This window comes from Schistocerca cancellata, chromosome 7, assembly GCF_023864275.1.
Source record: "Schistocerca cancellata isolate TAMUIC-IGC-003103 chromosome 7, iqSchCanc2.1, whole genome shotgun sequence".
NCBI lineage: Eukaryota > Metazoa > Arthropoda > Insecta > Orthoptera > Acrididae > Schistocerca > Schistocerca cancellata.
In genome coordinates this window covers 486563280-486589819 of record NC_064632.1, presented here as the reverse complement: position 1 = coordinate 486589819, position 26540 = coordinate 486563280, and the positions used below count along the sequence as shown (strand labels likewise).

Genomic DNA, 26540 nt, shown 5'->3' with positions numbered 1-26540 from the left:
AAGCGATCCCCAAACTGGGACTTCAATGGCTTTTTTCTCCTTCGCATACTGCAGATTCGTGCCCAGTTCAAAGCTAAGAATATGATGAACAAACTATATCTTATCAGCAATTTCCATTACAATAGAGTGATTTCGCCCAGACGTGAGTAACCTTTGGGGAAACTAGTAACTCTTTACGTCTAAACTCATTAAAAGCAACTGACACTGCACTAATAGCGTTTTAAAAACTATTTACAAGAATACACAGTAATGGTATGTACTTTGAAACATCTGATGTTTCACTAAAATTCATACTCTTATTACGCCTACAGCAGCTTAGTAAAATCTTAATTATAAAATTCAGAGGCATTTTCAAGTTATCTTTCCAGCATTAGTGTTATCAGTTTTAAAATTCAGAATCTTAGCCAATATTGCTGTATCACGGGTTATCACGTGGTTTGGGTTTTTAAAAATGGTTCTAGAACGTTCACAGCTTTTACCCATTAGTGTTTTCAAGCAAAATTTCCAAGTTGCTGAGGAAATGAAGAGTGGGGAGGGGGGGTCAATGAAAAAATAAGACTTTTGCAAACAATATATTTATAATAGAAAATATACAAAATATTTTAACAACATGCTTTCATCAAATAAATAAGGCTAATTTTAAGCATATGACTTGAGTGAATGAATAACAGCGAACTTTCGAAGGAGTCACAGGTATGTATAGTTTTAAGCTCCTGACTGCAGATTTCGATCTTGGCAGGTGCAGGCATTTTCAGGGAAGGATGCACGTTGACGTCAGAAATGACGCGCAAGTACACCTGCGTGGTATTCTGCAGCAAAGCATTGTAGCGCTGGAGACTAGTTAAGGGTGCAGAAGGGTGTGCTTCAAATTTCATTGCATCCACTGCTCTAGGCGTATAGCACACGGGAAGGGCCGCATACCTGTCAGCAAACCTGTGGACAAAGGTTTTTAAAGACCGTTACAGAAACTATTCGAGTTTAGTGTTACTATCTCAGACGTTATCAGCGTTAACCTATTGTGTCACGTTGTACCTAAACTAAAACAAAAGCAATACGATTGTTACATGGATTTAAAAATGCACTGGAAGTTGTTTTCCGAAGTGCAACACAGTCTGTACTAGCTAATCAGTCTTCCGTAGCGAGAAGAAGCAGCCATTTCTGAAGTACAGTACTATGAGCTCAGTACTCACCTAGAAGCACTTGCGATGTACGATGGATGGACCCGACTCGTCGTACTCCTGCTTAGAGATCCACATTTGCTGGAACGTGGACAGCGACGCCAGAATGGAACCTCCGATCCATACGGAGTATTTACGCTCCGGTGGCGCTATTATCTTCACCTGCAGGAACGGAGACAAGGCTGTCAGCATGGTCAAGTTCTCACGTTAAAACTTATGAACTTTCTTAGTTTACACTTCATGAAAAGTTGAACAGCAGACAGAAGCGACCGCTTGTGAAGGCCCCTAGAAAGTGCTGCTGTGAACAAGTGAATTTAGTTTTCTGGCCCACATCTGTTCATAAGAGCGACGTATTCAGGTTATAATCAATTTCGTCGTTGCTATTTATTCATTAAGCTTTGAAGAGATCGCACTGGGGAAGAGGTGAAAATTTTGGGTGGTGCATAGATCACTTCAGCGATTTACTTCCAGTGCTGCAGAAAAATTTATAATCTTTCAGATGATCAGTTTTATATCGCTATCTTCTGCAGTGTCAGATTACCTCACGGAAAAAATTTAGGAGTCGGAATTCAGATACTGTACCTATTTATGCCTTATTCAGTTTTACACCATTTAAGGCTCCATTCGTACAGGCGAAGCTCTATACTCTAGTCTCAAACAGTGGCAGATGTCTGTACTGCAATTTTCCATTGAAGCGGACGTTTGAACATTTAAAAACGAGACCAGAAACCTCCAGAAAGCAACAATTGTTTCATTTTTCTCCGCAGTGTGGAAGGTGTAGTAGTGTTTTACGTTGGAACGGTGGTAAATAATGAAATCTTCCACTTTCATATTTTAGTTTTGCGGCCAAACTGGTTCTGTCAGCTTTGCAGTGCTCGAGAATTGGTCTAGTTAACTGACTGTTTTACCCGTGAGAAATATTACAACACTTTACTCAGCGGTCAGATGCTTCTGTGAAGCTTCCTGGCAGATTGAAAGCGTGCTGCACTGGACCCCTGATCAGCTCTGCCTTTTGCAGGCTCTGTAGACAACTCGTAACAAAGCACTAATAGCTACCTGCCGTGACGGTTTTACTACCGCAAGTACTTTTCCTGTACCTTCCAAATTTTCGATAGTTCACAGAAGATCTGCTGCATACCTAGCGGTACTAACACGAAGGAAGTGTATTGTGGAGAATAGACATTTCTTGAGTCTTGCTGCTGAAAATTTTTCAGTAGAGCTATAGCCTGCTGAAGGCCCGAAGTCTTGTTTGAATCCCCATGTGGCACAGTTTTAATTTGCCAGAGCCTCAGATCACTGCATAATCCTCTGCAAATTGAGAGTATTTTGCAACGTACAGCCCGACATCACAAATTGAACATCTGGTGGATTTAGTAGTTACGAGACATGTATAGTGACTTGCCAGGACGAAACAATTTCTTAACTTTAGTGATTTAATTTGGTCTGGATACTTCATATCAAGTCAGAACTGATGAGAAAGTTTTCATTGGTCTTTAAGAAACTTCAGATTTACAGAAATTGAGAGAAACTACGGGCATCCCAGGTCTATTAACAGACAGTGGGATGGTTTTTTTGTGGTTTTAGGGCGCACAACTTCAATGGTCATTAGCGCCCAGACCACGTTAGGAATGCACCGCCAGGCACAAGTTGACAACAGCAACTAAAAGGGAAAACACGATAAAAGACAGACTGAGGCATAGGATTAAAAAAAAACAGCATAATCAAAGGTCCTTAGAGAGGTTGGTCAAGTTGATAAAATGAACGCGAGCAGCTGCTCGTGGGTCATCAGCTAAAATGGCATCTAGACTACATGGCAGGCCAAGATCAAGACGCAGTGTGTTAAAATCCGGGCAGGACGTTAAAATGTGGCGGACCGTCAGCAATTGCCCACATGGGCAGAACGGCGCCGGCGCAGCCGTCAGCAGATGGCGATGGCTGAACCGGCAGTGTCCAATTCGTAACCGGGCCAAAACTACCTCCTCCCGCCGAGAAGGGCGGGAGGAGGACAGTGGGATGGGGGAGAGGGTCGCATTGCAGCTTGTTGAGAATTGAGGACTTCCGCCAGATGCTGTTTACATCTTAATATTTCCAAATATATTCAGGATTACTCGTAACTAACATTTTTCCCCACCAGCTGATTCCACAAGAAAAACGAGCTGGAAAGGAGTCACACAATTCAGTTGGCTGGGAAGTGGCGAAAGTAGGGGAGGTTACCTTCATGGTGGGCGGTGCGAGAGCAGTGACTTCCTTCTGCATTCGGTCGGCAATGCCCGGGTACATGGTGGTGCCTCCGGACAGCACGGTGTTGGCGTACAGGTCCTTACGGATGTCCACGTCGCACTTCATGATGGAGTTGAAGGTTGTCTCGTGGAGGCCGCAAGACTCCATGCCCAGGAACGACGGCTGGAACATCGCCTCCGGACATCGGAAGCGCTCGTTGCCGATTGTTATCACCTGGGCAGGCAAACCCCACACATTTAGGCACTCTACGTTTCTTTCGTCGAAATATTTTGACTATCTACATAAAAATCTGGCTGGATAATTTCTCGCAGTTTAAATTTACAGTTTTGAACTTTTAAATTTCTGTCGATATTTTGCTGGATTTTGTCCTGCAAAATTTGTAGCCCGTGGCTTCAACCTGTGACAGCGAGAGATTTAGTCTGGAAAATGTCATTAAGATGTAGCTGGAGCATTTAGAAGTGGAATAATATTCATATCCATCATGGAAACAGTACTTCAAATGGCTCTGAGCACTATGGGACTTAACAGCTGATGCCATCAGTCCCATAGAACTTAGAACTACTTACACCTAACCCAGGGACATCACACACATCCATGACAGAGGCATGATTCGGACCTGCTGCCGTAGCGGTCGTGCTGTTCCAGACTGAAGCGCCTAGAACATATCGGCCACTCCGGCAACTGAATACTGCCACCTCTACCTGTTTTTGAAACTTCCGACACTAGCTGGCTTTCAGGCCACTGCAGGCTGATAGACATGGGATTTTACTGATACTTTTCTTTCCTATGTGCAGCTCTTATTTGGAATTTTGTCAATTTCGTAACGGTGAGTACCTGGCGAATAGAAGTTTCTGTAAAATCCCACCCTTGCTGGTGAACTTTCACTTGCCAGTAAACTAGCTACTATGCAGGTCTTTCACGCAAAGTGACCACTTGCCATTTTCATTCGTATCATTCCGTTATTGTCCAATTAAATATTTTTTTTCGTTTGAGTTGGGTCGGGTCGGGTTGTTTGGGGAAGGAGACCAGACAGCGAGGTCATTGGTCTCATCGGATTAGGGTAGGATGGGGAAGGAAGTCGGCCGTGCCCTTTCAAAGGAACCATCCCGACATTTTCCTGGAGCGATTTAGGGAAATAACGGAAAACCTAAATCAGGATGGCCGGACGCGGGATTGAACCGTCGTCCTTCCGAATGCGAGTCCAGTGGAACCACTGCGTCACCTCGATCGGTTTTAGTTGTATCCCAGATTCTGTAGAACTATATGATGACTGCTTCGTCTTCGTAGGCAGTATGTTTATCGTTAGGGAATAGACATGCACTTATTTCCAGTATAGATCGAGTGCGAATGTTTACTCGTTACCTGTTTACTCCGCGACGAACTGTTTGCAAATCTTCCATGAAAAATTTACCACGAATAGACAGTCTTGCGCTAAGATTAGTTAAACTTGCATTTAGGTGGTTATGCATTCTGAAGTTTAGCAGAATTAAGCTGGACACTAAGTGAAACGTCAAATTTTTACAGTCATCGTCGCTAGCGAATGCTAAAGTTAGACATGCTCCGCAGGTAATTTAGCTCACGGAATGTGGACAAGTGCGTAAGTAAATACACACTAGCAGCACTAATTTAATTTTTTCCATTGTACACCGACCTATGTAAATTCGGCATAATCACATTGGCACTTTCGTCTTCACGCCGATTGAGATGAAGGCATTATTTCGTAGTTGCCACTTTTACAAGCAGGCCTTTTCAATAGATAGCTGGTATATTTGCGTAAACCAGGCTACTGCGAAAGAACCGACTAAGTTCTAGTCGCAGTGAAACTAGTACTTCCACCACTGTATATTACATAACCAATAAAAGCCCGGAAACAGTTTTCCATTCATTGTACCCAATCAAGACTACAGAAGTCAGACGCTAGCGAGATGCGTTTGTGATTAAATACTTGCAAAAAAAACTGATCGCAGCTAATTAGAAGAATATTCGGGAAGCACCGAGGTGAGCGCACTTTCTGGATTAAAATTCTGAACCCATGAAGAAACTGGAAAATTCTAAACGTAATAAATGCAAAATATTACTAAATTGTTACCGAAGTACAATTTTATATTGGTGTCTGAGATTAAGTTGCTCTTTAAGGAGCACTTGTTCTATTGAGTAATATCGTGTAACACTACGTTGCACACAATATTAACTTATTTCGCACGTACACATAACAGCGCCAGAAACCAGCTTCGCGCCTTCGAGCTCAACAAATGGGTGCTGTGTTAGCAGTAGAACGTCTATCAAACATTCACCGATTTAAACACTGCTAGTAAGTAAATATACGGATCCAGGTGATAATTCTGGAGAAATCTTAATTATTGAACAGGGACATAGGTGTCTATAATTACGCTTCAAAAAATCCAGAACAGCTACAGAGGTCTCAAACCTGGGACTGATGGTATCTCACCATTACGAGAAGTACTGCGCCAAACTAGTTTAAAATCAGGTTATGGTACACGGTAGTAGTTCCCGGAAATGGACACTGCTTGGTTGAATGGATGCTTAAGGGAGGACGTTTGGTTTGTGGGGTGCTCAACTGCGCGGTTATCAGCGCCCGTACAAATTCCCATCCTTTTCTCAGTCCAATCTCGCCACTCACGAATGATGATGAAATGAGGACAACGCAAACACCCAGTCAGCTCGAAGCAGGTGAAAATCACTGACCCCACCGGGAAACGAACCCGGGACCCCGCGAGACCACGAGCTGCGGACGGATGGATGCTTAATGGGTCTAAACTACTAGGTTATCGGTCCCTTTGCCCTATATGACTAGATCAGATAGAGCTTACCGTGTAAAACCCAAGGAAAAACCCAAAGGTCTACCAATGTAGCTGAAGTAAGGGATAAAAAGAAGGGAAATGGCTGCAATCCAAACTAATCGGTTGGTTGGTTGAGGTTTAAGGGACCAAACAGCAAGGTCCTCAGTTCTTTGTTTCACATGTGGTCCATTCCGCTAATGTGACATCTCAGGAAAGTCAGAATAAAAGGGAAAAGGCTAAAAACGTAAAGAGCAGTCATGTTGTTAATGGTAAAAACAAAACGAGGGAAGTCAGCAAGAGAACGAACCCAACGCTATGCTGAAGCAGCACAGGCAAGACCACCTGTGACTTAAAAGGTACAACCGGTAGAATGCAGAAAGTACGTATGGGAAAAGGAGACTAACCAAGCCTTAAAAGTAAGGTTAAAAACAGTAAAAGGGGAAGAAAAGAGGATTTCAGTCAGGGAGGTGAATCGGGAATCTCCGAACACTGCTTACAGTGGGAGACACCCAAACACTCACCGCCCTGCCCCAATACCAGAGACATTAAAAACCTTAAAACTGAGAATAAAAACCACTTTCCCGGAGGAAACCGAGAACCAGAGAGACCATCCGGGAATAGTCTGCCAACAAAGGTAAATTGTGGGAGAGTCTGTACTTAGCACGCAGAGCCAAAATAAGGGGGCATTCAACCAAAATGTGGGCTACTGACTGGAAGGCTCCACAACCACATATTGGGGGTGGCTCATCACGCAAAAGAAAACTATGGGTCAGCCTGCTATGGGCAATGCGGAGACGACACTGTAGTAGAGTCCTTTTGGGAGAGGCGAAAGGAAGAACGCCACGGGCCTGGTGTCACCTTAATCGCACGAAGTTTATTAGACAGGGGGATAGCCTCCCAAGAATTGACCCATGACTGTGCGAAGTGGGATTTGATGTGAAGCCGTAAATCCGCTGCAGGAGGGGTTACAGAAAACGGGGGGTAAGTGACTGCTCCCCCAGCCAAACGATCAGCGAGCTCATTACCCGGGATACCCACATGGCCAGGGACCCAAAGGAAGTCAATGGAACAAGCAGCACGGTGAATATCCGCGAGATGGTCATGGATGGCAGAGACCAAGGGATGGCGCGAAGAACAGCGGTCAATAGCAAGAAGGCCACTCATCGAGTCCGTACATAACAAAACGCGGTTGTGTAGCGACTGTTTAATAAAGGTAAGGGCCTGGGAAATTTCCATCAATTCCGCAGTAAACACCCCACATGTAGGTGGTAGCAGATAATTTTCCGTTCCGACAGGACGTGAAGGCATACCCCCACATGATCAGCAGATTTAAAGCCATCAGTGTAAAAAAAATCAACATCGTCCCGAAACTCCCATAAAATTTGGCGGAAAAAGGAACGGAACACCTGGGGGATGGAATCAAACTAATCGGAACCTAACCTTTTATTACACACAAAGCTAACACTTCGTGGTGGTTTGGCGATTTCGTAAGTACAGGGATACCACTTATTTACGTGCCAGTTTGTAAAGTGAGTGCAATTGCTAGTAGCAAAACGATTCAGACGGGCTGCTACATTGCTAGACTACGTCGCGGCGGACAACAGGTACGGTAAGCGGGCGCAGAGAGAGAGAGAGAGAGAGAGAGAGAGAGAGAGAGAGAGAGAGAGAGAGCTGACCTGGCCGTCCGGCAGCTCGTAGGACTTCTCGAGGGAGGAGCTGGCGGCGGCGGTGGCCATCTCCTGCTCGAAGTCGAGCGCCACGTAGCACAGCTTCTCCTTGATGTCGCGCACGATCTCGCGCTCGGCCGTCGTCGTGAAGCTGTAGCCGCGCTCGGTCAGGATCTTCATGAGGTAGTCCGTGAGGTCGCGCCCGGCCAGGTCCAGACGCAGGATCGCGTGCGGCAGCGCGTACCCTGCGGCACACCACCTCTAATAGTGCCGCAACGTCGCTTATAAAAGTCAGTCCAAAATATTAAAACATTCCCTCCATGCAATGGACCTCTAGACATAGGATAAGAGGTTTCTTACGCTAGAAGACTGTCCTCTTTATACCAACTACAATGAAGACAACGTAAAGCAAATCCTGTTGTCTTTAGTCCTAAGACTTCTTTGATGCAGCTCTCCATGCCACTATCCTGTGTGAGCTTCATCTCCCAGTACCTACTGCAACCTACATCCTTCTGAATCTGTTTAGTGTATTCATCTATCTCCCTCTACGATTTTTACCCTCCACGCTGCCCTCCAATACTAAATTGGTGATCCCTTGATGCCCCAGAAAATGTCCTACCAACCGATCCCTTCTAGTCAAGTTGTGCCACAAACTTCTCCCCAATCCTATTCAATACCTCAGTTATATGATCTACCCATCTAATCTTCGGCATTCTTCTGTAACACCACATTTCGAAAGCCCTTGTCCAAACTATTTATCGTCCATATTTCACTTTGATACGTGGCTACACTCCATACAAATACTTTCAAAAACGACTTCCTGACACTTCAATCTATACTATGTTAAATTTCTCTTCAGAAACGCTTTCCTTGCCATTGCCAGTCTACATTTCATATCTTCTACTTCGACCATTAGTTGTTTTGCTCCCCAAATAGCAAAACTCATTTACTACTTTAAGTGTCATTTCCTAATCCAATTCCCTCGGCATAACCTGACTTAATTCGATTACATTCCATTATCCTCGTTTTCCTTTTGTTGATGTTCATCTTATATCTTTTCATGACACTGTCCATTCCGTTCAACTGCTCTCCCAAGTCCTTTGCTGTCTGACAGAATTACAATGTCATCGGCGAACCTCAAATTTTTATTTCTGCTCCATGGATTTCAATACCTACTCCGTGTTTTTCTTTTGTTTCCTTTACTGCTTGCTCAATTTACAGATTGAATAACATCGGGGGGGTAGGCTACAACCCTGTCTCACTCCCTTCCCAACCACTCCTTCCCTTTCATGCCCCCCTACTCATAACTGCCATCTGCTTTCTGTACGAACTGTAAATAGCCTTTCGCTCCCTGTATTTTACCCCTGCCACCTTCAGAATTTGAAGGAGTATTTCAGTCAACATTGTCAAAAGCTTTCTCTAAGTCTGCAAATGGTAGAAACGTAGGTTTGCCTTTCCTTAATCTGTCGTCTAAGGTAAGTCGTAGGGTCAGAACTGCCTCACGTGTTCTAATATTTCTACGGAATCCAAACTGATCTTCCCCGAGGTCGGCTTCAAGTTTTTCCATTCGTCTGTAAAGAATTCGCGTTATTCTGCAGCTGTGACTTAAAAACCGATAGATCGGTAATTTTCAGATCTGTCAGCACCTGCTTTCTTTGGGATTGGTATTATTACAGTATATTCTTTAAGTGAGGGAATTTCGCCTGCGTCATACATCTTGCTCACCAGATGGTATATAGTTTTGTCAGGACTGGCTCTCCCAAGGCTATCAGTAGTTCTAATGGAATGTTTTCTACTCCCGGGGCCTTGTTTCGACTTAGGTCTTTCAGTGCTCTGTCGAACTCTTCTCGCAGTATCATATCTCCCGTTTCATATCTCCCGTTTCATCTTCTACATCCTCTTAGCAAATCCTAAGTGATCAAAATAAATGGTAAACATTCCATCTGCTGACATACTAGTTGGCTTCTCGGAAGAACACTAATTTTGACGCCTTGGATTATCTTAATACCAGAACCTTGGTGGAGGAACAGAAAATTATCAAGACATGAAAAAAATGCTTATGAAAGTCATGAATTTTTCTACTTCAAAGTAACGTGGCTGATTAACATGGATACTAAAAGAATCTCAAGGACTCGACAAGCATTCTGAAATAAAATAGTAACTTATAAACAACCCTCTTAGAAGGGAGCAAGAAATTAATATTTCGACCATTTGAAGTTATGGTCTGAAAGGTGGGCTCGGTGAAACAGAAGTTATAGTTAATGTTGAGAAGACTCACGAAAACATCCTGGATTCAAACGTAAGTCAGAGAACTAGTACTAGAAGAAATTAAAAGGGCATTAGAGTGATACAAAGAGAAACTAAATTTGATACGTAATTCAACTGGTTCAAATGGCTCTGAGCACTGTGGGACTTCTGAGGTCATCAGTCCCCTAGAACTTAGAACTACTTACACCTAACTAACCTAAGAACATCACACACATTTATGCCCTAGGCAGGATTCGAACCTGCGACCGTAGCGGTCCCGCAGTTCCAGACTAGCGCCTAGAATCGCTGTCACCCCGGCCGGCGATACGTAATTCAAACATCTTCCGAAAAAGATTTTGGAAGGAAAAATCCTGGGGGACGGGGAGAGGGAGGAAGAGAAGAGGCAAGCCTGGAACGTATGAGGACTTCAAGAAGTTACACATGACGAGCCAGGTAATTTCCATGGAATGCTGCACTACGCTTTACGTTATCTACACTATAATTACACTAATTGTTCAACAATCAAGTCTAAACAACTATGTTTCCCAACGTTTGAGTTCCTCCACGATAGAAATCCGCTCCTTTGTCACAAAGTCTTTCGAGAACTGTGTGAGTGTCCTTCTCCTTCGAAAATCTCAGACGTTTCAGTTTGCTGAAAATACGAAACTAATGGCGCAAGATCTACTCCGTACGGTGCTTATACAGATCCGTACGGCATTGCTCAAGTTGTTGTCACTACGGCTAGACGCGTTCTCATTTGGCCAACATACCGCCACAGTTTCACGCTTGATGTACACCATTTATACGTTTTGTCCACAAAAGTCTATCCCGCATATTTGGACTTATCCGAACCGCATCAGGACTGAGTCTGGAGGATACCCAGAATATGTTCACTTCGAATGCGCCAATTTTATTACGTAATTGTCTGTGAGTGGGACCATGTGTAACTTTCTGGATCCCTTACGTACACGGGTCTATCAGTAGAATGACTTTCAGGACCTACAACCTAATGCTACAAATAGCGAAGCATGGTTTCATCAACAAGACGTGCATTTAATGTCTAATGTCATGTACTAATCTTTTGTCAAAATGTCAAGACGGATGAGGTTTATTGTCATCTGAATTATCTAAGATTTGAGAGAAAGTACATACTGTTACAATCTAGTCAATCCGCGCACGAGAAGTTTCTTCCCGTGTGGTATGACACTTAGGGCTATTTCTCTTATTTCATCACCACTAATATTTACAGAATGATGAGGCGGCGGCAGTAGCACATGCTATGAGCACAAATTTAAGACATAGTGGACGTACTGAAAGTCTCGTATTGATTCGTATTTTCAGTTTTAAGGTATAAATAAATTGCCCCTTCTAATATAAACTGTTAAACTGTTTCCTTGTGGAAAAGCTATGATTGAATAGCAGTCAAAAGACTGATTTATGTGAAAACCAAAGCACTTTTCCTGAACTGACACTGCATGGGTAATGCATTTCAGCATCTTTTTACGAATCTAATAATGTAATTTTCTCTAAAGTGTTCATTACATACAGGGTGTCTCAGGAGGAATCATTCTTGGTTATGACAGGAACGATCTTTCGAAGGAATGAAGTCGAAAAACACTTTCTAGAACGCGTATCTTAAGAGCTATGAACATTGCTTGTCTTCCCTTGCTTGAAACATTGCTACTGAGTAAGTGCTCCTAGATCTTAAAGCATGCATTTTAGATACCATGTTTATGAGACATGTTGCTTCTAATAATCGTTTATCATATCCATGACTACCATTCTTCCTTGGACATCCAATGTATTTGTTCCATCCGTCGCTTGGGTGTGACCACATTGACGCCCCCAGCTGATTAAGTCACCTTCAGTTCGAGTCTTTACATCAGAATTATTTGAATGGGCCTATAAGACATGTTAAGTATTTTAAAGTTAGCTCAGTCCAAAGTGGCAACATATGTAAGTTTATGCTAAAAAAGATTTAGATGTTTTCAGTACATATTGATTATTTCAGTGGTAAACTGTGCTTTCAGTTTATTTCTCTTTTAGCCGGCGCCCAAGCAAGACACCTTTCACCCTGATTATGGTCGTTTTATCTTTCACATCAGCTGACATCGCAGGACGTGGGTAATAGATTTCACGCGTAAATGATTGCTGCATACGCACCAGTACTCGAATGAGTTTACACTTGCTACCAAATCCCAAAACTAAAGAGTAGTGCAGCCTTACGAGCTGGAGAAGTTGTCGGCTAGGAACGTGGTTGCACTTCAACTAACAATGTTAATCTTACAGCACTAGAAATCGTGGTTGACTGTCCCATCTCCACAAAGTGGGTGAAGGCGTGGAAAAGCAGGCCGTACCTTCGTAGATGGGCACGGTGTGGGACACGCCGTCGCCGGAGTCCAGGACGATTCCAGTGGTCCTTCCGGATGCGTACAGCGACAGCACGGCCTGGATAGCCACGTACATCGCCGGCGTGTTGAACGTCTCGAACATTATCTGCAACAGCACCAGAGAGTCACGACCCATCTCTGTCTCAGCCAGTTACTAAGTTTAGCTTTTTGCCACCGTTACTGATTTAACTGGCAGGAAAATAGATTGTGCGATTATTCTGATCGGACGTTAATTGCGATGAAGGAATGAGGCAATCTGGAGAACAAGATTGCATTTGCCTCAGACTGCAATAAAATTTTTACATTTCAACCGATTTTGATGCCTCCTGCCACATCTTCAGAAGTACCCGACATGCATACATCAAATCGTATTTTTATTTAGAGCATGTCTTATTGCCGTGTGTTGCCCTGCAGTAACTTGCATTTTCAAACTAGGGACCCTGTATGTGTATAAAGCTGAATATTTAATTTCAGTGTGAAGCAAATTCCTTGAGGTTATCGCATGACTTTCCACAGTCTCTTGAAAGGTCGAATGAGCCAAAATATTTCTAGAAAGAAAAGAACTGCAGTTCGTGTACTTGCAGACAAATTAAGCCATTTAAGGTCTATCCTCGAACCTCACCTTTCTCTGGCGATGGTCTTATCGAATGATCTTTCTACCCCAGGTGTGAGCTCTTCCTGATCTTTTGTTAGGTCAATACCTCTTCCGATCTTCAAGTACTTCCCTGTGTGTTACTGGACTGGATTTCTGGAAAAACTTATTGTAGAAGTGTCGGATGTTTAAAGTAAGGCAAACTCAGAGCAGAGTGAAAGATCTTTTTCTGGAAACCACACAATCCGCGACTGAGCCATTTCTTCACGGTATGCTCTCTTCCAGCAGTGTTGGTCCCTCAAATTACGCAGGGCAGGTGTGAAGTTTGAAAAGCGGGAAAGACTGGCAGAAACAAAGTTGCGAGGCTGATCTTCAGTGATGCCTGGCTAGCTCATTAGGTTATAGGACTGCCCGCTAAAAGTAACGTTTTGGTTCGAGTCTCGGTACAGTTGAAATCTCAAACTTAAGCTAGTCATGCATTTATTACCAGACGTGTTCAACGAGTTGAATACTAGAATGTGGTAGATGGTGTCATGGGGAGTTATGAGAGCAAGGTTTTACCTGAACTACATGCGTTAAAGTAGGGCACAAACCACAAGCTATTACGTGCTGAATGATAGCACAGGCCACTAAAAAAGTGGCGTTTCAAGTATGACAATTTACGTGGAAATAATGACAAGACATTAATTATTCTATTATAAACTGGCCTGCAAGAAAATTTTTTGAACCCTCAACAGAAACGTTTGTCACAACGCACTAGATACGAAAAATCGTAAACTTTCTGGCAGATTAAAACTGCGTGCCGGACCGAGACTCCAACTCGGGACCTTTGCCTTTCGCACGCAGTTTTAATCTGCCAGAAAGTTTCATATAAGCGCACACTCCGCTGCAGAGTGAAAATTTCATTACAAAAAATCTATCCACTCTTGCACTATAATTGAGCTTAAGGAAACTTTGTTAAAGTCCTGCCCAAAGACAGACAACTTCAAATAGACCTATGCCAGAAACTTCCGTATCGGAAGCGATGTTTAAAGAAGGTACATTTATCTTCACAGAATGTCCGAAATATTTCTGTTTAAGGAAATAAAGCCTTAAGGTTAACTTTCCGAACAGCCATTGTTTCCCCCTTAACATTTCAGGCAATATCAGTGACAAAGTGAGAGCGTTCACGAATGAGTAATAAAGATGGCGTTGGAATACCAATCTGACAAGACTATTCGTCATTTCACAGCCAAGTAGAAGAGGTGATTCGAAGTGTATAAGATGCTTTAATGAGGAACTTAAGAACTGGTTTCACAATACTATAATATTGAAAATACGTCACCCCAGTTGCAGGTATTTAGCTAATTTTCTAACAGAAAGGCATACTGCGAGAACATACGTCAGATACGTACTCAGTGCTGAAGAAAGTCATGGGACTAAGCAATTAAGCTGTCAGGAAGTATTTTTCTACGGCTTCAATTTACACGCTCGTGATTTTTCTGAAGTGTGACTATCAGGAATGTGACTTCGAAGCCTAGGCTTCCATAAAATGCAGAAAATACTGAGCAGAGAGATCAGCGGTTGCTAGATCTGTTCACAGTTTGTTACACGGTATAAATCCAGGAACAACGTAAGTGCGGGAAGTAACCGCTTGCAGTGGGCAAGATCCCTTAACATTGTATGCTGATGGACGGAAGCCACACGTGTACGGGTGGAGACCACGGAACGTACCTGCGTCATCTTTTCGCGGTTGGCCTTCGGGTTGAGCGGCGCCTCAGTGAGCAGGACGGGGTGCTCCTCCGGGGCGACGCGCAGCTCGTTGTAGAAAGTGTGGTGCCAGATCTTCTCCATGTCGTCCCAGTTGGTGACGATGCCGTGCTCGATGGGGTACTTCACCGTCAGCACGCCTCGCTTCGACTGCGCCTCGTCGCCCACGTAGCTGTCCTTCTGGCCCATGCCCACCATGATGCCCTGGAACCAGCCGTAATTACATTAGCCACATGCTGTAGACTTCGAGGACACCAAATTTACTACTGTACATCTACAGTTATACTCCGCAAGCCACCCAAAGGTGTGTGGCTGAGGGCACTTTACGTGCCACTCATTACCTCCCTTTCCTGTTCCAGTCGCGTATAATTCGCGGGAAGAACGACTGCCGGAAAGCCTCTGTGCGTGCTCGAATCTCTAATTTTACATTCGTGATCTCCTCGGGAGGTGTAAGTAGGGGGAATCAGTATATTCAATACCTAATCCAGAAACGCACCCTCTCGAAACCTGGACAGCAAGCTACACCGCGATGCAGAGCTCCTCTCTTGCAGAGTCTGCCACTTGAGTTTGCTAAACATCTCCGTAACGCTATCACGCTTACCAAATAACCCTGTGACGAAACGCGCCGCTCTTTGAATCTTCTCTATCTCCTCCGTCCACCCGATCTGGTACGGATCCCACACTGATGAGCAATACTCAAGTATAGGTCGAACGAGTGTTTTGTAAGCCACCTCCTTTGTTGATTAAATTTTCTAAGGACTCTCCCAATGAATCTCAACCTGGTACCTGCCTTACCCACAATTAATTTTATATGATCATTCCACTTCAAATCTGTATTGTTGAGTGGGGGTGGATTTTACGGTGCAAACGAACTCTTCCCCCTCGCCTTCCCTCCCTAGACCTTTCAGTATACAGCATACACAAACTTATTCTTACAGCAACAACATACCTACATTTCATCTCAAACAACCAAACCACGAGAAATCAGTTGAAATTGCGTCCTTTAAACTATGTGGGGAGGTCTAGTACCGTGGTACACTGAAGAAAAAAAAATAGAAGATCCAGTTCGAACACAAGTTAGATGTTCTCTTCACGAGAATGATTTATTGAGGTCTATGTGGAACGAGTCAGTTTACAGGATATGTATACGTGATCAATGTTGACATTATTACATTTCAGACCTAATCATGCAACACTTAAACAAGATGTTTAAGGGTAATGGTATAGAAGTTATGTATGAGAAATGGTGGCATGTTAGATTTACGGTTTGCTTTGGCATCTGTAAGCCTTACTAGGAAAATGGTCAAGGATATAGTTGCTGCGTCTAACTCTTCCGAGCTACTATCAATTTTAATAATGGGCAATAAACGTCATTCCCACTAGTGTAGGCATGGAAGTCACTTCTCAATTTGTGATTTATGACCAGTTTATTAGTGATTATATATATAAAATCAGCGCAGTTTGAATGTCTAGTTTCTTGAACAGGTATCTACATGACGTAAACATTTTTACTGCTCGCTTTTGTGCAGTCAATGACTAGTGACTCCAGAAAATTATTCTGGGAGAGTGAGTGGAAATATGCAAGTTATGTTAGGTTGATTCGCTTGTTTAAAATATTAGCAGTTAAAGAGCAAAGCAGTTTGTTCTATGATCTTATAGACAGGTGCATAATACCTTAACTTCAGGAAAACTATACGAACTCTTACAGATAATTTGTATTCTGATTTTATGACAAGAGCATGTCCCCTCACCGGGATAGTGGGAAACATTAAGGTAAGTCTGACTTCTGAAGTGTGAGACTACACGTCTACGCTATCTGAACGTGCTGCCTTAGAAGCAATACCGCCTTGTAACTCAAGATTTTTCTAGCCTTCAGTCACGAAATCAGGTTTGATAGCAAGGCTGAAATGATTAAGGTAACCGAGTTAGCCGAAGCTGAAATATAAAATTTTAGTTGAGCGTATTAATGGTGGGAACCTTTGACAGCTACGTAATTCGTACTAGTTAAGTTTCAAAAAGGTCTGTTATGAGACAAGGGTAAACAATTTAGATTTAAACCAGCGGCTTTTGTAGGAGTGCTTATGATTGATTGCAAGGGTTGCCCAGCGTACCATGTAGAGCTACATGGTTATTGCAGGAAAGAGAAACATACGAAAATGAAATGTGTAAGGGTGATAATTTAGCCAGTCTCATGGATTCCTGTGCATGTTACACTGAGGAAACCTCCCAACAGAAGATTGTTAGATTATTGTACATTACATAACGTATTTGAACATTCACGCGTTATGTGTGGACAAGACGAGAGGGGGGTCTTTATCACGAACTCGTGTGACTGTACACAAACTATTTATGAGTCGCGTATGTAATGGTGCAATACACGTACTTGCTGCCAGTGAATATGACGTCAGCATCGCTTTTTTCAGTAACAGCAGGCGAATAGCTTTTAGTCCTATTAGCACTACCCATTGCAGCATAGCTAGTATCTTCTGTCGCTTCTGCTAACTGATTAGGCTAGCACCATTGATACTCTATCATTTATAAGTGAAGTTAGCAAACAACGAAACTACCTTTTGACAATTTTTCCCCTGAAAGACAACCGAGTTAATCCCAGATATTAACCAATTTGTCGTTCAGATGTTTATCACCAAACAGGGTGATACTAACAAGGGAACCTCCCCATCGCACCCCCCCCCCCCCCCCCCCTCAGATTTAGTTATAAGTTGGCACAGTGGATAGGCCTTGAAAAACTAAACACAGATCAATCGAGAAAACAGGAAGAAGTTGTGTGGAACTATGAAAGAAATAAGCAAAATATACAAACTGAGTAGTCCATACGTAAGATAGGCAACATCAATGAATGTGGGCTCAGGAGCGCCGTGGTCCCGTGGTTAGCGTGAGTAGCTCCGGAACGAGAGGTCCTTGGTTCAAGTGTTCTCTCGACTGAAAAGTTTACTTTATTTTCGCAAAGTTATGATCTGTCCGTTCATTCATTGACGTCTCTGTTCACTATAATAAGTTTAGTGAGTTTTGCGACCGCACCGCAAAACCGTGCGATTAGTAGACGGAAGGACGTGCCTCTCCAATGGGAACCGAAGACATTTGATCGCAAGGTCGTAGGTCAACCGATTCCTCCACAGGAAAACACGTCTGATATATTCTATACGACACTGGTGACGGCATGTGCATCACATGACAGGAATATGTTGTCGACCCACCTAACTTGTACACTTAGCTAATGGGTAAAAAGATTCTTCTACTTTGCCGGATTTAGGTTTTCTTGTGGATGTGATAATCACTCCCAAAAAAGTGATTAAAACATAAGGGTTTGTCACATAAGCTGAAAATAAAAAATTAAACTTTTCACTCGAGGGAGGACTCGAACCTAGGACTTCTCGTTCCATAGCTGCTCTCGCTAACCACGGGACGACGGCGCTCCTCAAATCTCATTGTTCTTCATGTTGTTTATCTTCGCATGGACTACTCAGTTTGTATATTTTACTTATTTTTTTCATAGTTCCACAGAACTACTTCCTGTTTTCTCCATTGATCTGTGTTCAGTTTTTCAAGGCCTATCCACTGTGCCAACTTATAATTAAATCTGAGGGGGGTGCGATGGGTAGGTTTCCTTGTAAGTACTACTTGAACTAATTCTAATGAGTTGAAGGACCGACTTCCGGCGCAACAATTCCTTCGCCATCACGTCACGACGTGGCAAAATTGCCCGAGACCACACTAGTGGTGATTTGTCACACGTCCCTGCGTCCCAGGTTTTTCTCAGGCAGTGGCAATAGAAACAAGTTGATCGCCTTATCAAAACTATCACGGCAGTTATGAAGATGCAATTAGCGTCTAGACCACTTTGCAGCGAGCTGCTCAGCAGGTGGTCGCTCTTTACGCGAGTTTCTGCTCCGAAGAGCAGACACGCAGCTTTGTCGGTTACGGACTTTAAGAGCCGGATGCGGCGTGCGCCGGCATCGCTATCCGCCCGCATTAAAGCGGCTCGCCGCGCACCTTCACGGCAATTAAGCGCGACCGCCAAGTGCAGCGGCTAGCCATTATTCTGCAGCCGGCGTCCGCGGGCGCACTGCATATGGGCCAACCCAGTCCCTGTTCCACTTTCTGCGTGACACCCACCTGTCGTCGCACCCGATCTTATTTCGTATTGTTACTAAGATAGCAGCGAGTTAAATGGCACAGCTTTTCGGATCGATACTGAGTGGATTTCTCATTAGAGGAATCCACTTTGCGTTTCCTATCTTTGGTGGAAGTATGCAGCAAACTAGATTTCCTCTCCTGTGCCGACTAGCTCTGAGTAGCACTTACGTCCAACGTTATCTTTTATGATTTAGGTTGTGGCCGTATGTTTGCAAATTAAAGACTTTACCAGAGGCATTCCGCCTCTACCAGGGTGTCAGGCCTGTGATATATGGATATTTTGGTTTGCATCACTTTCAAGTCACAGTGTTTTAATGGACGTTATAGGTCCACGAACTTTTGTTTAGTGCCACAAGCAGAACACTAGCTTCATCGGCAATAGCACGTGTAAATGAAAAATGCTACATGAAAATAAAAATTGAGTATTTCAGACCACGGATAATGCTCTGACAAAAGGACGGAACGCGTCTGGGGAAACATTGCCTTTCATTTGCAGACATGATAGTCATCTAAAAATCAGTATATATTAATAAAAAGTTACCAACGTCCTCTACTTCAATCTGCCTTCCCTACATTTTAGCTATCTGTTGCTCCTTTTAGTGAAAATTATGCTCTTAGTGTTACTTGGCCTGTCACCTATAGTTTCCTACATTACTTTCCTCCCAGTTTCTGCGGAAGTTTTTTTATTAGTCCACCAAATTTTCCAATATCTTAATCCCATATATCTTTCTATTTCTTTTACCAATTTCCTCAGCCCATGATTCACATTGATGTAAGCATTATTTTAGATAAAGGTGCTAACCATCACATTTCAAGTATATGAAGTACCTTGCTAGTCCTTTCAGACCTGAGCGTCGTCCAACTCAGGTGAAAGTCACCGTTGTTGGTGCAGAGAGGTGCTTTAAAGCACTAAGGTGTTGCCACCACAGTACCTAAGATCTGCTCGCGCTTGAGAAGCGAAGACTAGTAAAGTACGTGACTTTTTGCGGTTTACTTATGCAACGCAACAGCCGCTGTTACTTCCGTAGGCGTTGTAGTAAGTGTGTGTTATTCCTTATGCAAGGGTCCATTAGCTTACCTCAAATGTGCTGACTAGAGGCGCAGGGGACATGCTACGACCGTTACAGAACATTGCTTCAGAAAGACATCAAACCGACTATTTTAGGATGAGTACATAGAATAGCTCATAGCCAAGAAGTGCTCAGTGGGACCACAGGATGTAACGGTTCCCCTGCAATTACGCCAGCAAGTTTAAACCACAAGTGGAACAGGAAAATTTACGCGAAATTTTCTATGGAAGCGTCCTATCAGTCGCCGTGAGTGATAGGAATGCCGTAGCCCGACGAATTAGAGCCACTGTTCCCGAACGAGATAGATCAGCGACTTAACGAATGCCTTGCTTCGACTCTTAGCAACTGCAGTTTTAGTAATGCACGAAGTTAGCAATTTGATTAAGACAAAATGTAATAGCAACAGTTTGGGGATTTGTAGATGGCACTCAAATCTGCGTGACCTGTACCAAGGTAATTGAGGTCATTTCGTCCAGTTTTTACTATTGACTTTGCAATGAATCTGCCGAACAGCTCTCATGATAGTTTTAAAGGAAATATGCAAAACTTGACAGCAATTTATATTCTAAACCTGGGTGGAGGAAAACCAAGAAATTTCGACATACCACAGGAACTAGGTGTTTTGATCCAGGGCGAATTCCTCCCTGGAATAGTCTGTACTACCCAATTTTAACTGCTTACGTGCTTAACACTGAAGATATGTACTTTATTAAACTAACGTATCTATTGATTAGTTATTGCAACGTTGAAATGTTGCACATGAGATGTAAAGTTGGGTTGTTTGGGGGAAGAGACAAAACAGCGAGGTCATCGGATTAGGGAAGGAAGTAGGCCGTTCCCTTTCAAAGCAACCATCCCGGCATTTGCTTGGAGTGATTTAGGGAAATGACGGAAAACCTAAATTAGGATGGTCGGACGCGGGATTGAACCGTCGTCCTCCCGAATGCGAGTCCAGTGTGCTACAGGTAAAGCAAAATGTTTGAAGGGAGATTTTTCGGCAAATGAAGCGAGAACTTGTGGCCTTAGCAATGTGTGGTTCAAGGTCCGTGAAGCGGTAAAATAAACTGACGCCTGCTCTTTGAGAAGCTTTTATTTTTGCTAAATGTGGCCAGGTGCACCTAATTTTATCAACGAAATTAGGGTGCAGCCGTGGATTTTTCACCTGTAATACGATTAATTTGTGTTATTAACGACTGCGTTAACAGCGAGATAGCTTGCCTGCTAGACCTGTTTTGGCCCTGTGTGGCTGAGGCGGGGTGAACAGCTGTTGTCCCATACGCCCGTGGCTCTCGGCAGTCAGCTATGCAGCTGACTCATATTTGCGACCGCCTGCTCGTACGTAGGACCGGTTTCCAGTTTTGATCGCATCTGATTTCGTGTTGCGAGAGGCACTCCCACTGCTACTGCTACTAAACATCGGCAACCTAATTACTGTTCAAGCGAAGAGCAGTTTTCTCTATGGCAGTGAACAGACATCGATCCAAGTATTCGTTGAATAGTTTAACATGTTCCTGAAAAACTAGTCGTTTGCTTTTATGGTAGGCGGCAACTTAAGCAAGTATTATATAGGCACAGAATAAACATTAACATCCCATTCAGTGTGCACTAATCCGTTTGCCCATGTGACGGTTGTCTCCGACATCTATGTACATGACAAACGTTTACTGCTTTATACTGAAGTAGGTTTCTAACGAAAGTTTAGGAAAGTAGCAGTTACCCATATGAAGACTTTAAAATCCCTTATTCGAGTGTACAACAGCTAAATTGAGAGGGTACTGGAGCAGTTTTGGGACGAGTTTGGTCTCATTGGCCAACGGCCTTGCCGCAGTGGTAATACCGGTTCCCGTCACATCATCGAAGTCAAGCGCTGTCTGGCCGGGCTCGCACATGCAGCGTGACCGTCTGGTCTGCCGAGCGCTGTTGGCAAGCGGGGTGCACTCAGCCCTTGTGAGGCAACTGAGGAGCTACTTTATAGAGAAGTAGCGGCTCCGGTTTCATAGACCGACATACGGCCGGGAGAGTGGTATACTGACCACATGCCTATGTACCCGCATCTAGTGACGCCTGTGGGCTGAGGACACGGCAGCCGGTCGGTACCGTTGGGCCTTCGTGGCCTGTTCGGAGTTTTGGTCTCTAGTCGAGTTCTTTCACACCTAATTTTTTCGTGTAACAATGTTTCAGCTAATATACCAGCAGTTCAAGTTAAGACTAGTCCCCACTCCGACAAAATTAGGCATTCACAGAACAACTTTGTTTCCTAGCTTCATATCCACAGTACTCCTCGAGTAACATCCACAGTAGTACCGATTTCAGAATAAGAAAACGCTAAATTTTACTAATACACCTATACCGGTAACGGGATATGTTTACTTTTTCGTATCAACCACTTCCGAACTGAAGTATTGTCTATCGAAATTTTCCATTAAACATCTTTAATTAACTATCATAAGCAATTATTTGTCGCCAAGTTTTTAAAATCCAATCCAATATATGACATTGTGTGGAACCATTCAATCGTTCCCTATGAAATGACTTATACGAGCAAGATACTGGCGTAATACATTTTCCTAGTACTTTACAAATTACCTTTCGTTATTATGACATTCCAGAAGTCTTGCTATTCATACTTTTTAAAAATTTTAACACTTTCCTGATTAAGTGTTAAACGTCTCAACGCTTCAGCTGCAGCGAAAATTCTATCGTACCACATTTCACGATCTGCGGTTCTGATTTTTTCCTTCACGAGGTATAGGTACGGCATCCCTGTGGGTACCGTCACAAATCAGACACTGCACCTACCACTCCATGAAAATATGTCCAGATAAATAGGGGGTACACAAGAGCAATGTGCGTCTAACTTCTTCCAGGAAGAAAGATGGTGTCACTAGTATGGCCAAGGGGGAGGGAGGGGGGGCGGCGCTAAACATAAGGACTGAATGATCCTCTAGGAACATTCATGTTTCACAACAAACAATTCTAGTTTTAGTATTTCTTAAAACTTTGTCAAATATGACTGACAGTTACTAAAATTATTAGTGCTGTGCAATATTGAAAAAATGGCATACGTTAGCAGCGTTGATCAGTTCAATGCTTCAAAAACTACTGGATGCTTTTTTCTTTCGAGCCCAAAGCTGCAAGTTGTAAGTTGTATAGTTGTATAGTTCCCAGAGAAGGCGGGAAGCGACCGTAATGAAAACAATATAGCCAGAGCTGTCTGGTTCGATGGGATTCGCGCTTTACAGTGGTAGGGAGTAGCGTACCTAAATTTTGAGAACGCCCCAAAGCTGCAACTATCAGCGTTATTTACGAAAGTTAAGCTTTGACTTATTTCACACATTTATGGCTACAAATTTAAGTGGTTAGCGGGAAAATCTAGTTAAAAGAGCGTAAACATCCAAAATACAACAGATTATAATGTTTGAATTCCGATTTCGTAGATTTTACATGAAGTGTTTTGTAGCCAGTCGTTCAAGAGTCCAAAGGAAATTAAAGTTCGTTGGCAGTACCTGTAGGTTGTCTAGTTTCCATTGACACTCGCGTTGTTTGCAGACATGAATTGTCTTAACAGCTGGTGCCGTTATTTCCAACTATATGAACGATGTTAAGAGGCATTACCTTTCTACCTTATTTCCTAATTACACAAACATATCTGTTTAGAGTTCTTCGCAATTACGCTTTTTTTACATAGCTTCGTGTACCATGTAAGAGTAATAGCTACAATACTTCGCCTCGCTTTATGGGTACTCAAGTCTTCACAATAAGTAAAACCAGAACTGTGCACAGATGTCAGCAAACCGTTACACGGGGATCTTGTTAAAGCGTTAGACGCACTGCCATGACCCCACGCCCCCCCATCTGCATCCTAAGAATCCGACCTTTCGCGCATTTAATCTGAATATTACCACATATTTAGACATCGGTTACAGTCTAATTAGAAGACTGAGGACATAAGAAACCCCGCTCAGGAACAAGGCTTCAATGTAATTCGAATATGCGCTGGCGGAAGAAACAACTGGAATAAACTTCATTAATTTCTGGGTTACATGCAACGTGAATTAGGTGTTGATAAATTTAGTGCAAACGCGCATATGACAAAAGAATTAAGTGAATGGAAAAACCGGAGATTCACTGGGACGTAGCGATGTTTAATATTAATTTTTACTATTTCAGTTTCTACTGTGAAATCTTTAAGGTGTGACCAGTTCCAGTGCGTTATGCACCAGTTATGTACCACCAGAAACAAGATACTTTGATACGAATAGCACGTTATTGTGAACTGCAGTATCTTAAGCACCAGATGGCCGCAATGCAGACGGAAATTTTTCTGCTGCTGGTCATGAAGCCCTACCGGGTTTCTCTTATGGGTCATCAGGCGCATTTTCTGATATGTCCACAGGTATCTGCAGTTTCATCTTCGCTATGTCTGGGTGTAGTCACCCTAAGTAAGTCCCGCTCATCAGATCTTTTATACGACGGCCAGCGTCAACGGAAAGGGTTTTTTCCCCATTATAAACAATTATTTTTCAAGTGGAATTTTACTTGCCGATTCAGCAGAGCAGCCCCAGATTAGTCCAGGAAGTTAGTCGTTTTGTCGATATGTATGAACATGAACAGGAAACTACGAAGAATAGTCAACACTTCAGCAGTGACGGAGTAGCGGTTGGGCATGGCGGTAAAAGTCAGCGAGGGCCAAAGCTGTGCCTTCGCTGCTAGGTATTTGTTATTTGTGTTTTACTGCCCTTTTACCATACATTGACTTTTAATATCGCTCTGTAGCAATCTTTGACCACTGTCTAATAGGAAAGTAGAATTCTACATTAAAATTCAGTCTGGTCGTGACGGGAAACAAACCGACGCTTTCCATGGACGCTGGGCGTCGCATGAAAGACTAACAGTTCTTGTTTGGGCTGACTTCAACTACACGACGATACACTAAATACCTGCCGTAGCAGTGGAGAAAATGCGCCTAACGAGTTTAGAAACACCCTATATGCATACTAAAGGTGTCAGGCATTACAGGAAACGCGGGACTATGCAGTAACCTATAAATTTGAAAGCATCTACGACAAAAGAAGTGCATATAAAATTCAGTTTCCGCATACTACCGCAGCATGTGTGTTTAAAACTCAACCAGTCCTACTTCAGTTATTGTTTTCAGTCCTGACAGTGGTTTGATGCAGCTCTCCATGCTACTCTATCCTGTGCAAGCTGCTTCATCTCTCAGTACTTATTGCAACCTACATCCTTCTGAATCTGCTTAGTGTATTCATCTCTTGGTCTCCCTCTACGATTTTTACCCTCCACAGTGCCCTCCAGTGCTAAATTTGTGATCCCCTGATGCCTCAGAACATGTCCTACCAAACGATCCCTTTTTCTAGTCAAGTTGTGTCACAAACTTCTCTTCTCCCCCATCCTATCCAATACCTCATTAGTTATATGATCTACCCATCTAATCTTCAGCATTCTTCTGAAGCACCACATTTCGAAAGCTTCTATTCTCTTCTTGTCGAAACTATTTATCGTCCATGTTTCACTTCCATACATGGCTACACTCCATACAAATACTTTCAGAAACTACTTCCCGACACAAATCTATATCCGATGTTAAAAAATCTCTCTTCAGGAACGCTTTCCTTGCCATTGCCAGTCTACATTTTATATCTTCTCTACTTCGACCATCATCAGTTATTTTGCTCCCCAATTAGCAAAACTCATTTACTACTTGAAGTATCTCTTTTCCTAATCTAATTCCCTCAGCATCACCCGACTTAATTCCATTATCCTCGTTTTACTTTTGTTGATAGGTAAATAAAAATTGGAACCCACGAAAGTTGGATAAAAATGAGGCAGAATGTCAAGTAGTTTCACTATTAGACACACGAGAAAGATGTTGATAAAAAGGGGTAACGCTCGAGTGCGAGTATCCAACAGGGATTCTGCTATCTGGGAGGCGTGGTGCTAGAAACAAAGTAGGTGTCCCATTTGGAGACGGCCTGGCCGGACAGTAGCTATACACACCTGGTACCTCGGCCGGCCCACGATGGACGGAAAGACGGCCCTTGGGGCGTCGTCGCCGGCGAAGCCCGCCTTGCACATGCCGGAGCCGTTGTCCACGACGAGCGCGCTAACGTCTTCGTCGGCCATGTCTGCAGAGTGCTGTGTGTTGTTGCGGTGCTGGACTGGAGCGCAGTGCGGCTGGAGTACCGGAGGCCGGCCTTATATAGCGGCGCTCGCCACGCCTGGCGGCCGCACCGCCATATACGCACACACAGCGCGGAGCAGCGCCGCTCTGCGGACAAGGCCCTCTACGTCTCACTGGCGCCAGTACGGCTCGTGCTGCCACTCCGACCAGGGCAGCTGTGGAGATGAACGACTCACACTACGTTTACACGTGGTTCCCAAATCCGCTTTTCCGTAAACCGATCCGCAATACCGCTTCTCATCTACGTC

General features: G+C 43.5%; 1 protein-coding gene across 1 annotated transcript; it reads right to left on the bottom strand.

Annotated features, from left to right (window-relative positions):
• Positions 1-557: 557 nt before the first annotated feature.
• On the bottom strand, positions 558-26277 carry LOC126092042 (actin, cytoplasmic type 5-like). Its single transcript, XM_049907447.1, has 7 exons — positions 26109-26277; positions 14830-15069; positions 12492-12630; positions 7897-8132; positions 3393-3632; positions 1191-1340; positions 558-933 (listed from the first exon to the last, which is right to left on the bottom strand). Exons 1-6 carry the CDS (start codon positions 26232-26234, stop codon positions 1191-1193), a joined length of 1131 nt encoding a protein of 376 aa, XP_049763404.1. The 5' UTR covers positions 26235-26277; the 3' UTR covers positions 558-933.
• Between the last annotated feature and the right edge of the window lie 263 nt (positions 26278-26540).